Source organism: Equus przewalskii, chromosome 18, assembly GCF_037783145.1.
Source record: "Equus przewalskii isolate Varuska chromosome 18, EquPr2, whole genome shotgun sequence".
NCBI lineage: Eukaryota > Metazoa > Chordata > Mammalia > Perissodactyla > Equidae > Equus > Equus przewalskii.
Window position 1 is genome coordinate 36,762,472 of NC_091848.1, and position 17,670 is coordinate 36,780,141.

General features: G+C 45.8%; 1 protein-coding gene across 37 annotated transcripts in view; it reads right to left on the reverse strand.

Moving 5' to 3' along the window:
• KALRN (kalirin RhoGEF kinase) overlaps positions 1–17,670 on the reverse strand; it is a 635,442-nt gene that overhangs the window by 105,589 nt on the left and 512,183 nt on the right. For 4 of the 37 annotated variants that reach the window (XM_070583711.1, XM_070583710.1, XM_070583709.1 and 1 more), the window contains exon 1: positions 10,272–10,546. The exons of 30 other annotated variants lie outside the window; for them this stretch is intronic. In XM_070583711.1, the coding sequence (XP_070439812.1) occupies positions 10,272–10,356 (85 nt within the window). In that variant the 5' untranslated portion in view covers positions 10,357–10,546. Of the gene's footprint in view, positions 1–10,271; positions 10,693–17,670 lie in introns of those variants that run through there. 3 more of the 37 variants (XM_070583700.1, XM_070583699.1, XM_070583707.1) reach the window with 3 other exon arrangements.

The following is a 17,670-nucleotide window of genomic DNA, read 5'->3' on the forward strand; positions in this document are numbered from 1 at the left end:
GCAACATTATTTTTTTGTGCTAAGTCTTGGAAATCTGCTATGTAATTTATAGTCACAGCACATCTCAATGTGGACTAGCCTCATTTCACCATAGGCTCATCCAGCGAGTGGCTACTCAAGTGGACAGAGCAGCTCTAGAAGGCAGGTCTAACTCGCTTTCCTCTGTGGTCCTCTGCATGCACCTGCTGCTTTGCTTACACTATATCCTCAGCCCTTTAAAAACCCCTTCCTACCTGTTAGGACCCAGAGAGAACCCCATCTCCTGAGAAGTCCTCCCAGGTCACCCCAGGCCACTGTGCTACCATCAGCTTCTGCATAATTATTTTAGTCAGCAATCAGGTAGGACCTTGGAGCATCTTTCCTCTTATCGTCTTCAGCAACTATTTTCTTTTTTTTGTTGTTATTATTTACTGTTTCATTCTTATGGAGCAGTAGCTCCCAAGCTGGACTGCAGGATCCTCGGGTGCATGGAAACATCTTAAATTGTCTACGGTCACTAGTCTAATACCTGCCACGTGGTACTCAAATATTTGGGGCTTGATACAAAAAAATGCTTGGCTCAATTTTCCACATGATTAAGAAACTAATGAAATCATTTGAATGTGACGGCTGGCACAATTCCACAGACCTCTATATACTCATTAATGCTAACAGTAATCCAACACTTACCTAGCACTTACCAGGTGCCAGTTCTAAGTGATTTACAAATGTCAACCCATCTAAGCCTTGTGAAAACCCCATGACTAGATTCCATGATCATCTCCACTTTCCAGATGAAGAAATGGAGGCAAAGTTTATGTAACTTGCACAAAGATAGACAGATAAGTTGCAGAACTGGGCTTCAAGCTCATTCTGGCTCCAAAGTCCAAGCTCTTAACCCTCATGTTATACTGCCCCTTCATCCAGAATAACCACAAAATATATTTTTTGCACCCTGCATATCCTGCGTCTGCCAAAGAATCAAAGGCGTTCGTTTATTATACTCTCAGCCAGAGTATTTCCTTATTTAAAAAGAATTAAGTTAATTCAGAAAATGTAAACAGAAGCAAACAATAGGAGACACATGAAGTTCCTGGTCCCAGAGGATGTTTCTCATAAATCCTCTTAAAACAAAGAACAGTACACTTTTCCTTTCAAAGGGTATGAAACTCGGGGATAACTGGCCACAAACAAATCTGGAAATTCTGGATGCCTTTTGATTCAGGAACTCCATTTCTAGAGACTTATCCTAAGGAAGTGATTATGGGTGTGTGTCAAGACTTAACTATAAGAATGGCCATTACAATATTGTTTATAATAGCAAAAATTAGAAACAACCAAAAATAGGGAGATTTTGAATATAAAAACAAACCATATTTACACATGATAAAATGTGTGTCCAGTGCTATGGTGATAAACCAGCTCTCTGAATAAAACAAAAAGCCTTGATTTGTGGGGTCTGGTGACTTCCCCAGTATAAGCACTCTCACCATGGCAGTTCTCAAACTATCGATGGTTTTATCAACCCACTCTCAAAATCCTTAATATTTAATAATCCCGATTTGAGCTGAGCTGGCTCCAGCATATCACCAAATGCATCCACAAAAACATCGTAGAAGTTGTTCAATACATGATGCGAAAAAAGTTTATAACACTACTATATCATGTTTCTTTATTTTTTTGCTGGGAAAGATTCAAGCTGAGCTAACATCTGTGGCTAAACTTCTTCTTTTTTTTTTTTTCCTCCCCAAAGCCCCAGTACATAGTTGTATATTCTAGCTGTAAGTCCTTCTAGTTCTTCTATGTGAGCCACCACCACAGCATGGCTACTGACAAATGAGTGGTGTGGTTCTGCACCCAGGAACTGAACCCCAGGCCACTGAAGCAGAATGCAAAGAACTTTAACTACTAGGCAATTGGGGCTGGCTGTCACATTTCTGAAAAAAACAAAACAAAAAACCACACATGGAAACAAAAGGCAAAAAGGATATATTCAAAGTGTTAATATGGTTATCTCTAGGTAATGAAATTTTATCTTCATTTATCTGTATTTCCAAATGTTTTCTCAATGTTTACATATCATTTTGCTAGGCAGAAAAAATTAATCAAAGCTCTCTGTCTCAGTTATAATAATTTACAAATAACCTATTTTCAGAGGTGTGTCTCAAAATAGGAAAAAGAAAAATCTCTGGACCCATTCAGTGCAAGCCACTGCAGAATTAGAAGCCCGAGGAGTGAGAGAATTCCTGGTACCACACAAGCAAGGAAAGGAGGAGAGGGGTAAAACCTGGGTGAGACCGTGCATACTGGTCTCCTGAGGAAGACAGGACCGCCCCTGAGGGTACATCATACATCCCGCAGAGAGAAAGGGAGGTGGGAAGTAGGGAGTGGAGAGATGTAAATCCTAGGACAAGAATCAGTCTGTCTATATAGTCTGATTCTGGAAAGATCGATTTCTTAGTCCAGTGCCATTCCTCATCTCTTCCCACCAAACTTTTAACCATTATATTAAATCAATACTAACCATTGTCAAGTTCAAGTCTTACCTGCAATGAAACACTTTGCAACCATTAAAAATATCCTGGAGGGGCTGGCCCCGTGGCATAGTGGTTAAGTTGACGTGCTCCGCTTTGGTGGCCTGGAGTTCACTGGTTCAGATCTTGGGTGCGGACCTACACACCGCAGCTGTAGAGCTTGGGGAAGATGCAGGGGGAATTCCTAATTCCGACCCCCCAACCCTGGCCCTGGCAAGTGAAAGGAAATGGCAAAGAGGCCTCTACCACTTCTCAAAGCCAGAATCCCGGTGAGCAGGAAGCCTTCCATCACAGAACACTTTTCCCGGAGCTGGCGGGAGGGAGAAGGAAGGTGTAGGGAGGGTGGAGAGAGGAAAGAGGAGTAAAGAACAGACCAAAACAAGCCACTTCGAGGGCTTGTTAAACAGACCCTGGGTCACATCCAAGAGTTTGAGTCAAGGGAGCTGAGAATCTGCATTTCTAACACATTCTCCAGTGACCATACTTGGAGAACTTCTGTTCTAAATAGAGAAAAGGAGGCACCGCACAGGTATGAGACTGAGATGCAAAATCTGTGCAGAAGCAGTGTGTTTGCAATTCTTTTTCTTTTTAAAATTTTTTTAAAGATTGGCACCTGAGCTAACTGTTGCAAATGTTTTTTTTTTTTCTTCTTCTTCTCCCCAAATTGCCCCAGTACATAGCTGTATATTTTAGTTGTGGGTCCTTCTGGTTGTGCTATGTGGGATGCCACCTCAGCATGGCTTGATGAGCGGTGCCATGTCCGCGCCCAGGATCCAAACTGGAGAAACCCTGGGCCACTGAAGCGGAGCGCATAAACTTAACCACTCGGCAATTCTTTTTAACAGTGAGACTTCGTTTCCCCTTTGCATGGGGGAAGATAACATCCCTGACTCGAAGGGAGCAACGCAGATTCTAACGGTGGGAGGACAGAAATTGGGAATGATCCTGAGAGCCTATTGCACATGAGATGGGGTAAGAGAACAAACACATGGCTGTAACTAATCTCATCCCAAGGAGGAGCAGACAACTGGAAACAGAAATGTTTTACAAGCTATGTTTCCACCTAGCAGACACCTGGAGACAGAAATGTTTTGTGAGATAGGTTTCAACATGCTGGCAAAGGGGGTTTCCCTTCATTTCACTTTGACAGTTTCCTCACTGTGGTCACTAGGAAAGCAAGAATGTGGAACAACCCGTTCAGTGACTCTGATCCTTGCTCTTTTACCTGGCTAAAGACAACCTGGCAGCCTTCTAGCCCCCTCACAGGTGTAACCAAGGCTCCCCTCCTTCCAGGAGGTATAACACACAAGGTTCTGTTAACTTTGAAAGACGTGCTCCACTAGTCACTGAAGAGACCAAGCTGCGAAGCCAAGCTACCCGTGTCTCCCATCTATAAGGAATGCACAAGATACTGGTCAAACCTCAGACAAATGTCCAGAACCTCAAGGGCTGCTCTGGGCAGCGGGTCATGATTTTTATCTAAGCAAAAACAGGCGGAAGACGATCTGCAAAGCTTTGCACGTGAAGGACGTGCAATAAATCTTGGCTAAAGTGAACAGCAGAACTTCTCCCATTAGATGGTTAGCCAGAGTCAAGGGGCAGGCAAGAAGAGGTGATGTCTTTTTATACCACATAGGTTCCCAGGGTCTGGACTTCAAGCTTAGTGCAGTTTAGATCTTTCTCTAACTCCTGTACTTTGTATTTCTCCTCAGAAAAGACTAACTCTGGATGCTTAGATTTCTTTCAAATGTTCTTTTATGTAACACACAGTGATTACAACACTAGAAGTGTTATGTGGTTTTTAAAAAATTGACTTAAGAAAAAAAAGAAAGGGGGCCGGCCCTGTGGCTGAGCGGTTGGGTTAGCACTCCATTTTAGCGGCCCAGAGTTTCACTGGTTTGGATCCTGGGCATGGACCTAGAACCACTCATCAGGCCACGCTGAGGTGGTATCCCACAGAGCAGAACCAGAAGGACCTACAACTAGAATATATAACTATGTACTTGGGGGGGGCCTTGGGTTGAGAAGAAGAAAAAAAAGATTAGCAACACATGTTAGCCCAGGTAACAATCTTTATTAAAAAAAAAAAAAAAGAAAAGAAAAGAAGGAAATCCCTAACATATCTCTAGATCACAAGCCTTCTTCCCCTACAGTAACAACTCCACAGCACTGAGGCACAGTTGACAATGGCTTGAATCAAGATCATTAAATTGCTTAGGAACTTGGATTTATAGTATTACCACCTGGAGGACCCACACATATTTAGCTGGGGATGGGGGTCTGAGGATGGGGTCTCTGTCAAGTATTAAAATTACTGTTACCATTAATAGCTAACCTTTCTTAAGCACTTTATATGCCTGGTGATACGCCAAGGCCTTTACATATATTATCTTAACTAATCCTCACACAGCCCAGTGGGGTCAGCACCACAATAATTCCCATCCATTCTCCTCCAGTACCTAGCGCAGGGCAGGCAGGCAGTTGGTGCACAAACATTTGCCAAGCGAATTAAAACACTGTGTGTTACATAAAAACCAGTGATGCTCAAAGATGGAATGACAGGAATGTATTTCATTGATTCATTTCCACCTGAAAGGGTACACTTCAAAAAAAGAGACAAGAAAGAGAGGAAAAATGGTCCTTCTGAATAAATTGAACCAGACGGAAAATCACGAACAGACATTTACTAAGAACAGAGTGCACAAGCTGCTCCAGGAGAGAGAGAGATGTGCTGGTCTCTGCCTTCTGTGGTCTTGGGACAGAAGAACCCCTCAAAGCAGACCAGTCAGGTCCAATTCCAAACGGCTCCAGACGATGCAGTCACGCCCAAGAACTACAGCTCACTCCACAGTCAACACCCAAGTTCCAACTTGGGGACCGCCTCTACCCTCCTCAGTTGGGTCAGCCTTGCCTCTGTCCAGAATAAGAGAAACCACACGCCCAGGAAGACAGGAATGGAGTTGAGGAAAGAGCGCTGGAATAGGATTCTAGTTCCGACCCTGATGCTAAGGCGCTGGATCTCAGGTTCCTCCCGTATCAAAGGAGAAGATCTATTAGATGACCTCTAGGGTTCCTTCCAGTTCTAACTTTCCATGATTTAGCCTCTTTCTGCTTGAGAAACCCCCCTTGGGTTTTGGGCCTATGCTTTTTCTAGGGCCCTCCTTCATGAAAAGTCTGGAGTTTGGTCTAAGCAGAGGGCAGGCCCTGCAGCCACTCACTCACGGAAAGAGAAGCAGCACTTCAAAAGGATAGGAAATATTTTTAGGGCAGGAGAGAAGAGCATCAAGATTCTCAAGAGGAACATCAGGAAGCGGATTACCAATAACACTACGATTGAGTAAGGTATGCCTACAACAGAAGTGAAGCCCCAAGGTTCACTGTTTTTGGTTTTTTTTTACTTTTAAATTATTTTACTTTGCTAAAAAATACAGCTAAAGAGTCTGAATTTTAACCTTTTTATCCCAAGTTAGGGCTTACCAACCTGTGGCACATGGAACCATTGAGGTGACATGCCTACAGGATTATCAGTGATTGTTGGACCCACAGCTGTACCAGACGAGGGATATTTGGCTTCAGTTTCCGATCCCCATCTCACCCCACCAAATCCATACACTCCCATCGCTACTGGGTTACATTATGACTGGCAGTCAGTACTGTTATCCAGATAATAATTGATATCCCTGTTACTACTCACTAGTCAGGAAATCAGGTATGGGAAGAGAAGCATAGGATTTAGGTTGGGAACAGTATGTATGTATGGTAATTCTCCCCAGATTAGAGCATATCCCTGGGAGGCAGAGAAAACCAAGAAGTGTATTGGAAAGACATATTTGCTAAATGGTCAGTTCAATTTTCACAGTGGTAGACACTTCCTAGAAGATAAAGAAATAAAAGAGTATGTATGTATCGAGGTCCCAAGGATTTTGTCCTTTGGGTGGTAAATTGAAGTAAACAATAATGAATGTCACAAGGGTTCCTCTTTGAGGTTACCAACACCTTTGTAAAGGAACTTGGTGTCATGGTTTCACACATTAAATTCAGTTACAAAATGATCTGTATTCATTTATGGGCCAAAAGAAAGATATTCACATGAAGTCATAAGGTTCCTGCTTAGTGGTTCTGGGGAAAAGTAGGAAAAAAAACCCCGAAGTTATAGATGAGGATGACTGGGGATGCCCTGTGAACCCCCATAATCCTTACCCGTAGCCTGTGACATCAGACTCAAGCTGGAACCCAACTGCCCCTGTGGTGCAAGAGCCATGGGGACGTGATCCCAGCCCCTCCCTGAGAGCTGATTCAGCCTGGATAGGTCACCACTCCTTCCTCTCTTTACCTCTGAGATACTCAGACTCCTGACCTGGGCACGTCTCAGAGTCTAAGAGAAGAGACGCAGGGGGCTTGAGATGCAAGGGCAACGATACAGCAATAAACAAGTATAAAGCAATCCTGTGCGAGACTCTGTGAAGCAGGAGGACAGTAATCAGGAAAGGTATCTAAGAAGGGACTTTTGTTCACATACCCAAAGTTAATTACAAGTTGACTAGGAAACTAAAGGCTCTAAAACTGGCTTCCACCTAGCAAGGTCAGAAAAATCTCTAGGCCCTGTGATCTAAGCAGTCACAAACCCCAGTCTGCAACCCATAACTTAGCAACCTCCAGGTGACCTGAAATCCTTTTTGTCACTCTGAAGCAAGTTGCTTTTTAAAATTTTAAGATAACCAAAGAAGAATCCAGAACTGACCCACTTCTTCAGGCTTAAAGGGAAGTCTGAGTAGCCAAGCCCATCCTGAAACTTCCCACAGAGGGCGACATCAATGATTAATCACCCTTCAGACACACGCATGTCATTATCCCCCATTAGGCTACTTTTTGCTTCCAAAAAGGCCGTGATAAATGTATTTGCTGTCTGTCTTCCTTCTCACCTGATCTCTATATCCATTCTAGGTTCTCGGTTTTCCTGCCCTTCAACACCAATTTCAAGACAGGGAAGAAAGACCATCTTTCAAGAGAAAAACACCAGATAGTTGCCTTCCTCACTTTTCCAAACCAAAAGATAAGCTCAACTAACTTCATTCATATTTTTCTCAAATATGATATTTAAAGGCCACATGGATACATGCCTAAATCCTTGACTCTTACCCCAGTGTTAACAATCACAACCACTTAAGATTCACCAGATAAAGTCCAGGATGTATCACTTAGTTTTGAGTCAAAAGTAATCAGAATATTCCACTTCCTCTTGGTTCCTTCTCCTCAGACTTTAGAAGGAGGTGTCCTTTAAATCCCGAGTGACTGGAAGCCAGTTAGTCAAGACCCTTTTTGACTCGGGGGAACCACAGCAGGGGGTTCTGACCTACCAGCTTCCGAGTGCAGCTTCTGGAGCAGCAGGACAGAGCCAAGTTCTCTCAAAAGAGACAGGGACCACACAGCCATCTGCCTTTATTTACAAGGGAAAGCTGTCTTTCAATTGTATCAAGTCTGTACAACCAGAGAAACTGGTTTACCTGAAAAGGGAGGCAGACCCTCCCTGGTACAGATGCCTCCACTCTTCTTGGCCTCTCAGACTCTTCCCTGAGCCCTTCTTTGTGTTGCAATTGGGCAAGCTTCTCCCCATAGAGTTTTGGGGCTCTGGCAATGGACTCAAGCTCAGTACAAAACCTTATCTTTTCAATCTGCTTCTGAATTGATGCCTACAGGCTGGGTGGAGACTCAGATCTCTCTTTTTGGCTAGAGCCAGGCTGAGGGAGCCCCAGGGCAGTGCTCCAACACCTCAGATACTATTACCCTATCCCGCCTTGCCAGGAGCTCTTTGAAGGGTGGGTAACTCATCTCCCCCACCATCCTCCTAAGATTTCCATCTTCACGTATTTCAGACCTAGGAAAGAGTAACCAGTAAAGCAGGAGAAGGTGACAATGCACCCACCTTCATCACCCTCCTTTTCCCTTTTAAGCAGCTTTCATTGCTTGGGTCTTTTGCCTCCCTCAATCTTCAGCTGACGGTCGATGGCCTCCTCCGGCTCCAGCAACGCCCCCTCTCCTCCTACGCCCCCTCCCCAAGCCCCAGAGCCTGCAGCCACCGCTTTCCCAGTCCTGCAGGCAACAGGCAGCCAGCAGGCGCCCCAAGCGGGCTCCCCACCCCCTTCTTGGCGCCGCCGCGCGGCCGGCCGGCCAGGGCAACTCACAAACAAAGCAGAGGCCGGAGAGACCCCAAGAGAGTTACTCTGCGGGGAAGCTGGGGCTGCCGCACATCTGGACTCAAGGAGACAGCTGCAGGGGCTTTAGATAAGCGCCGCCCCAGTCCCCGCGTTCTGCCTTCTGACAGGAAACGGACTCCCAAGAAGTCCTGCATGGAAACCCTTCGCCACCACAGCAGCACGACCTTCGGGGCAAACCCACCCCCTCAGATTCCCTTGGGCCATTTCCTGCTTCCTCTCCCTTTTAATTCTCCCTTCCTTCAATTCCCAGCCTTGGCTTTGAATGTTTCTGAACTAGTCTTGGATTTTTGTGAGAGTCCAGGCCCCCTAAGATTCCTTCTCCAGCTGAATTCTGGCTTTTGAAGCTGGCTACATTTCCAGGCTGTTCTAATTAAATGCAGAGCCTGAGAGAATCCAGTGCTGGGCTTATGAACCTTAACGATTTGGGGAAAGGTCCTTCAGATTTAAATTCGTTTTTGTTGCCTTATATCAGCGCAGGACGGAGAATTTGTCAGGGCCGCACCATGTGTGTGACATAGAGAATGGTGAAGGGTCATCTAGATGAAGTTTACTCATCAATAACTCAGAGAGAAAGTTCTATCCGGACTTAGAGGAGGATGGGGACGAGACGAGGGCGCTGTAAATGGGGTGGAGGGGAGATGCCCAACAGGTGAAACTTAAAAAGGGCAAATATCAAGTGAGAGGCTGTATTCTCACTGCTAACCAAACAGAAACAAAATCTCTGAGTGTTAAAGTGACATGAACAGCTTTAGCAACTTCTGCGAACTCTGTCTAGAAAGGTCCTGATTTCTTTTTCAGAAGAGGCTATACAACTGATAACCTTCCCTCTGGGATCTTTCTTACCATCTTGTTTTGCAGGCCGATTTGGGGGGAAGTTACTTGTTTTCTGCAAGTCTCCTCAACAACATTAAAATTAGCAGAATAATGAAATACAGTCCTAATTGGGTACACAGAGAGTTCTTGGTTAATTAATGAGCCAAGCTTCGGCCCGGGGTTGCAAACCCACGCTGGCCTGCGAAAGTCCAGGCAGAAAAAAGCCCGCTCCAGTCCCAAAGAAAATTGTCACTTGGCAAAAATAGTTCCTGGTGTAGAGAGAAGTGTCAAACACGTTCCTATAGCTAGAAGTCATCTGTTACCCCCGCAGCTGAGATCCACATGTAAATAAGAGCAGGGAAGTGCGACTCGGCCACTGCGGGGGGGATGGGGGGGTGAGGGCGGACACACAGCTCCCAGCGCCCTCTCCCTATCCCTGGCATCCGCGCCCCACCCCCTGCAGGCTGGCGCCCGGACATCCAAAGTCGCTGTAAGTAAGTGAGTTCCCAAACTGCAGCTCCGCATCCAAGTCAGACAGATCATCACCGAGAGTTAAAGAGCCCGCATTCTGCCGGGGAAACTGAAATGAGCGCGGTTCAGAGCCACTTCTCTCCCTTGGCCGCCCTCCCACCCCCTACCCCCATCCTATCCGTCCCCCCTCACCCCTCCCTCCTACTCAGCCGTCCCATTCTTTGGCGACAAGAAGGCGCAAACGCCGACAGTCACTCACCTCTGCACGGGAAGCAACAGCAGCACTTAGCAAAGAGCCACCCCAGAGAGGGACCTCGGGTGTAAGCCCGGTCGCCACCCCTCATGCTGCCGCGCGGCCCCAGCGCTCCGGCATGGCCCAGGCGCCAGCAGCGGTGGGAGCGCCGCGGGCAGGAAACTTCAGCGCCGCGGCCCGGCAGTCAGCTCCCTCCCTCCCTCTCCGCCTCCCTCTCCGCCGTCCTCTCCCCGCACCGCGGCCGGCCGAGGCTCCGACTGCCTGGGAGCCAGAGCTACCTTAGGGAGGAGCGGCGGGGCCGGGCGGGGAGGGAGGGCCTAAGGGGGGCGGAGTTGCAAAGTCCAGCTGTTTGCTGGAGTCCGGACCAGCAGCGTGGCCCAGGGTCTTACGCAACGCAGCCTGTGGCTGTGGGCTCCGGGCAAGCACTGGGCGGTCGGTTTGTAGGACACACAGCCCCAAGCCCCAAGCAGGTGCTTCTCCTTGCGTGCAGCTTCCTCTCCTCAAAGGCTACCCAATCAGCTTTGGCTTAAGATAGACGCCAGATGAGACCAAAGAGGTGGGAGAGGGACAGATGCAGAAGGTTCAAGACTCAATAATGCTTTCTGTCTTTAAAAAATTCACCCTCTCCTTCCTCTCAGCTTCCCAACGTGGACAGCCTCCTCTGTATTGAAAATATCTTCACCTAACATTTTTCTTCCCCTCCTTTTAATATTTAATGCTAATAAGGATAATAGTGCCACACTCTTTTATTGGTTCCTGGGCTGTGATGATTTTGTGCAAAAGCACGCTGGATTTGGAATCATAAAACCAACATTCAAAGCTGTTTGGTCACCTACTAGCTGTTTGACCTTAGGCAAGTTACTTCACTTTTTTGATCTTTAATTTCCTCATTTCAAAAATAAATAGGGCCAGCCCTGGTGGCCTAGTGGTTAGGTTGTGCATACTCAGCTTTGGTGGCCTGGGTTGGGTTCCTGGGCACGCACCTACACCACTTAGTGGTGGCTGTGCTGTGGTGGTGACCTACATACAAAAAGAGGAGGTTGACATGGATGTTAGCACAGGGTGAATCTTTCTCAGCAATAAATAAATAAATACGTAAATACATAAATAAATAAATAAAAGAAGAAAAAATAATCTCTACATTACAGGATTGCTAATAGAATTTTAAAAGACATATCCATGGAAGTACCTGTTGGAGAGGAGATGTTTAATAGTTCCAGTTGAGTGAATGTCTACGGAGAACCTCCAAACATCACTTATGGTGGGAGACTTCCATTCACCAACCCCCTCCCCAACCACACCCAGTCCATGTCTCATTCCTTTTCCTTTCCTTTTCCCCTGTCCTTTTCTTCTTTAAGTCTTTTGCATATTTCAGAGACAAGCTCACATCCCCTACTCTCCCTATGAAGCCCACCTGGACCAATCAACGGGACCTTCCCATGAGCCACTGTTTATCACTCACAGTGCATCTCTCCCATTTGTGTCTACATTTAGGAAAAAGGGATTGCTGGAAACATACAACACTCACAAAGTAGAGAGGGCCTATTCATCAGAAAAAAAGGGAAGTTTGTGAGAGGAATAAAAAACAGAAGCTTGATTACTAGGTAACCACTTCCCACCTGAAGACAGCCAGCCACAGGACAGGACTTTTAGGAGTTACCAGGATTTGGGGCTTCCATTCTCAGTTTTAACCATGTTTAGATTTGTGCCTTATTTATCTATGTGATGCAGCACCTGCCACGTGGTTGGAACACAGTAGATGCTCAGCAGATGACAGCAGCACGAATTAATGAGTAACAATAGCAAACATGCATTGAGCATTTATTTGTGCCAAGCAGTTTCCTAATTGCTTTCTATACATTAACTCATTTACCCACACGAAAAACCCTCATAAGGTGAGGTCGTCTTTTACATCTGAGGAAACTGAATGAATGAACTATGATGGGGCTTTGATGCTTAACTTAAAAAAACTCTAAAGAACTTCACCCCATAGGAACAGCAGAACCTAAAGTCAAAATCTAACTTCTAGTTCTACCACTGCCATCTCCCTGATGGCCTCTCCTGGCAAGAATTACATAAGAATCTCACGGTCGAGCAGGAAATGTGCCTCTGGTTCTCCACATACAAAACAGAAATGAAAGTTCAAATTGCTCATGCAGCCTAAACCCCAGATTCCTGATTCACTGACCATCCTGATTAATGGTCAGTCTCATCTTGCCAGCTTGAGTTACGGCAGGATCACTGTTATCTTGGGTTCCAGTTCTGGCCTGTGGCAACCAGTACTATTGTCTAGTTCTCTCTTCCATATCACCAAAGTCAAAACCCATTTTGCTGGACTTGCAAGTCCAGAGCAGAAAATGGCCAGGACCCTCAGCTCTTCTAAAAGTGAACTTTATTTGCTTGTGATCCACTGCATGTGGGCTATGATACAGAGCAGATATTTAGTCTACCCACCCAATCCACCTCTTTGGATACTTCTGGGGCATTCTGATAGGAATTCAAAGATGCTTCAAAATTGCTTCATGAGTAACCAGTTCCTTTTTTACTTAAATCTTCCTTCTGGGCCTTTGTGTTCAGGTGCCACTGATCACTGTTCTGTCATAATCCTTTGCAAGAGGCTGATGACATGATTTTGCAGAAACTGGCTTAAGTTAGAGGTCTGAAGAAGACCCAGCCCTTACTTCAGATATCACAGTACCAGTAGACTCTAAAGTAGTCTTAGTCTCCGTGAAAAGAATCCATCAAGCATGTTTCCACTGGTCCTTATAACCAAGGAATCCATCCTACTCTCAAATTAAAGGCATAAAACCATTAGGAACACCTACCCATCTTAGTTGACATGGTCAACACATTTTTGGCCATCCTGGAGATTCACTCTTGGGTAAGGTATCAACAACCTGAGTTCCATTGCCATCCTCACATGCCTTCCAGAATGAGACCAGTGATGTCTACAATCCAACAAGGAAGTCTTGAACACCACTGGGACACTGACTGACTGCAGACCTATTCATTCATTCAGCAAATACTTATTGAGTGCCTGCTATGTGCCAGGATCTGTTCTAGTCACTGGGTCTACATTGCCAAACAAAAATAATCCCAGCCCTTGCGGAGCTGGCCACTAGGACAGACTCACCATGAACATGAAAGAAAAGGGAATCAACATCAGATATTTGACCAAGTTCTGAGTTGAGGAGTTTTAAGAAAATAGGTGCCTGAATGCTCTAACCTACATCTAGATGTTTTAAGGTTATGTTCTTAGAACAACTGAGAGGTGATGGGAGGGCAATGACTTTAAACACTGGTGCTTATTAGAATCATCAGGGAAGGTTTTCAAAATTCTAGGCATTTGTTTTTTGGTTTTTTTTTTTAAGGCTCTCCAGGTGATTCCAGGGTGGAATCAAGTTTAAGAACCATTGATGCCTGGATCTTCCTCCCTCACCCCCCTCGAGATTCAGATTAATTCACTTTGGGTGCAGCTGGGCATCAGCAGTCTTAAAAGTTCTCCTGGTGTCTGTAATATGCAGCATAGTTTGAGAGCTCTTGGTGTTATGTGGCGGTTCTCAGACCTGAGTGTGCATCAGAATCATCTGGAGGGTGAGTTAAAACACAGATCACTGGGCCCCGTTCCCAGAGTTTGTAATTCAGTAGGGTGGGGGTGGGGCCTGAGAATTCGCATTTCTACGAGTTCCCAGGTGATGCTGATGTTGTCGGTACAGGGACCACACCTGGAGAACCACCAGTGCAGCAGATTCCCCCCATCGATTTGCCATCTATGCCTCCTTCTTTTTGTAAGAGCACCTTGATGTTTCTTCGAGGAACCAGCCCTTCTCCATTCTCAGACCATGTTTGTAGGTGTGGCTGACATCCTCTCCTTGTCTACCCTCTACTCCAAGGATGAGCCCATGACCTGGGCTTGGCCAGTCAGTCACAGGAATTGGTTCAGATCTAGCACATGACCCAATTTCAGCCAATGAGCATAAACTGTGAGAGCTTAGCAAAGGCTACTGGGAAAGCAGCAATCTCTTCCCACAAGATTTCTAAGTTGGTAGAATGTTAGCCTAAAGCAGCTGAGGGCCATCTTGCCATAACCACATAGGAAGAAGCTGCCTGAGAATAAAGCCAACATGGGGGAAAGAGATGAGAGAGACAGAGAGAGAGATGGGGGGGTGGGGAGGAGAGGTTTGATGATATCGTCTCACTAAATAGATACTTTTTCCCAAAGCCTTATTGATCCCTGGCCTTTATTTGAGCCCACAATAAACTTTTTGCACAAGATAGTTGAATGTCCATAATTTCAGGGTTTTCAAACACCTACCCACCCACTCCCAAAGTTCAGGCTAAGAACCCTGGAGCTATAGCAATATCTTTAGAGTGTTCTTAATTTCCAAACAGATGGCTGAGTCTCATTCCTATTTTTGGCAGAGTTTGTCTTTAGTGATGCCTCCAGTCAGTCCATTTTATAAGAATTAGATTTTCTACCTACCCATGTGTTCATTTTATGTCTCATCTCCACTGTCCACAACAGTGACCCCCAAGAGTTCCTGCTGGTCTTAGCCTACAGACATACTGGACCAGGGATACCACAATGCTAGGCCTGCTACTGGGGACCAGTGGGACTGCCCTTTCCCCCCAGGTTAGCCACAGGCTTCAGCCATGCTGGACCACAACCTCAGGCATCTGCCCTTTTCACTGACAGACATATGTCCAATTTTTTTCCTTTAGGCTTATTCTTTTCAGATTTACAGGAACAGAGATTTTCAAAATCACAACACTTCCCCCCATTTCTTAATGAGAACTCAGCCCAGAGACAGAAGGACTAGCAACTGGGCCCCCATGCAGGCCTGATTCCTGTGAGAACCTTCTTACTGTGACAAGTATAGGACACACCTTTTACAGAACACGCCCAAACAGGCTCAGTGAGGGCTGTGGGCATGGTTCCCGGTGAATATGGAGGACAGGCCCACCCCAACCTGTCACCTACATGCCCTTACCCCAGCAGTGCTTCTCCCTTCTAGCACCCACTCCCACATTCGGATCCAGATTCAGATCTATAGTTTATAAAAAGCTCTGTGGGTGATTTCTACATGAAGTCAGGGCTAAGAATCACTGCCCTTGGGCCTCAAGGCCACCTGCACTCTGGGAGAACTTCCTGCATGGTTCACGTGGAGTTTACGAAGCACCTGGACTCCAGTGTTTTCACTTTCTCAAACTCTGACAGCTGGTCTCTTGATTCATTCTTCTACTGCCTGTACGGTCTCCATTTGCTAACTGCATGATCCTTAATCCTCATCTCCTCTGTGTAGATTTCTGACCTGTGAACTGCCTGATGGCTGGTACCAAGGTGGTTCATAATTTTTCCCAAATTACCCCATCCTGGCTTCCCTTTATGACTGTGGCTTAAAACTCTAAGATTCTTGCCAAGTACCGATCATGAATTCAAGAAGTGTTTTTTTTTTTCCCTCCCCAAAGCTCCAGTACATAGTTGTATATTCTAGTTGTAGGTCCTTCTAGTTCTTCAATGTGAGCTGCTGCCACAGCATGGCTACTGACAGGTGAGTGGTGTGGTTCTGCACCTGGGAACCAAACCCAGGCTGCCGAAGTGGAGCACACCGAACTTTAACCACTAGGCCATCAGGGCTGACTTGAATGGTTGGCTCTCGAACATCTACTATCTGCAAGTCACTAAGTGAACCTGTATAGGGAATTTACATGAGAAATATAAACTGAATAAGACATGTTCCCTGAGCAAAGACAAAGAAGAACAAGGTGAGTTCTAGAAGTAGTTGGTTCAATTTTTTGTGGCAGAAAAAGGAAACTAGAGACAGACCAGGACTGGACACAGGTAAAGGTTTTGTCTTTATGTGAAAAAGAGGAATAGAGATAATAATCATCAGTGGCCAGAAACGCTTAGGATTAGAGAAAGGAGGTGTAATGTATACATTGCTTCTGTATTTAATTTGAACTCCAAATATATCTTTCAAAATTGTATGCTGTCCATGTGGGTAACTATTCCCAGGTAATATGTACTATTTTAATAGTAATGTCTACAGAAAAAGCGTGATTGTTAGCATTACGCAGAGTAATCTCTTCTAATTATCTCCATTTAGTGTGGTCTAGTCTCTGCACCTGGCCCTGTGGGTACCACCATCCACCTGGTGACAGCTCCTGAGTAAACCATCACAGAGCTCATCCTTTATGTGTAAATGGGTTCCTCCGTGCTTGCCCATCTCACCCCTGTCTGCCTCTTTCTGGCCGGCTCACTTATCTTCAAGAAAGTTAAGCCCCAGCTCATCCTGCCAATCACCCTCTTTGTTTTCAGGAAGGAAGTATTACTGATCACCCTCTGGTCTGAGCCATGCCCCAGCTAAGGGGCGGTCTAGGTGATATTGATGAAGACCATGGGATCGCACAGAGGACCCAGCTGTCTCCCCACAACAGCCAACGTACATGTTCTGTGGGGACAGGGAGGCAGACTACGGGCTGCCAGGACAGTTTCCTGGAGATCTGTGCTGAGCAGCCGCCTGAGCTCAGGACGAGACAAGCTATTTATCAAAGTGAAAGATGACTGCAGCTGGAGTTGCTAAAAACAAACCACTCCAGGTTTTATCTACTTCCAAAAACGTTTGCTTCTAAGTAGGTCAAAGTGTTCCCAAAGTAGGGCAGCGAGGAGTGCCGGCCTATCACTTTGACTGAGTCCCAACTTAGGAAGGCTTACCATTGCCAAGGGTCCACTACGAGGGATGGCAATTTAATTCCAACTGTCAGTGCCACCTTCCCTCCCACAGGCAGAAGGAGCAGCTGCAGCGGCATGTGGACTCACGAGGTGCAGGGAAGAGGCTTCTGAAACATGCAATGCAAAGTGGATCTTCCCTGATATAACTCAGGTCGGTTTATTGAAGATTTCAATAACAGGAGGGATGTAGAAGACACTGCCATCCTTATATTTCTGAGCTTTCAACCATTCCAAATAAATGACAAGTGCTTAGCCTATGTGTCCCCAGAGAAGGCTTCCCAGGAAATGGGATTTCAAAGGCTCCTCAGCCAGAACTCCTAGCATCAGAACGCTATTCCCTGTTCCCATCCTCAGTCTCCTGCTAAAGCTTAAGCCAGTTTCCTCTATGGTTCTTAGGGGATAGAGAACACACTGAACCTGGTCCTTCACACAGGAACTCCTCGGGGGTCCTTCCTTCCTATAAATATTTACTGAGAACTTCTTACATGCCAGCCACTGTTCTAGATGCTGGGGATAGAGTAATGAACAAAACAGACGAAATCCCTGCCCTTGTAGGGGAATTGAGGGGGTGGGGTATGGGGGGAACAGACAATTAACATGAACAATTATGTCAGGTAGTGATCAACGCAATGAGGAAAAGTCTAACAGGGAAAGGGGTATACAGTGGGATGG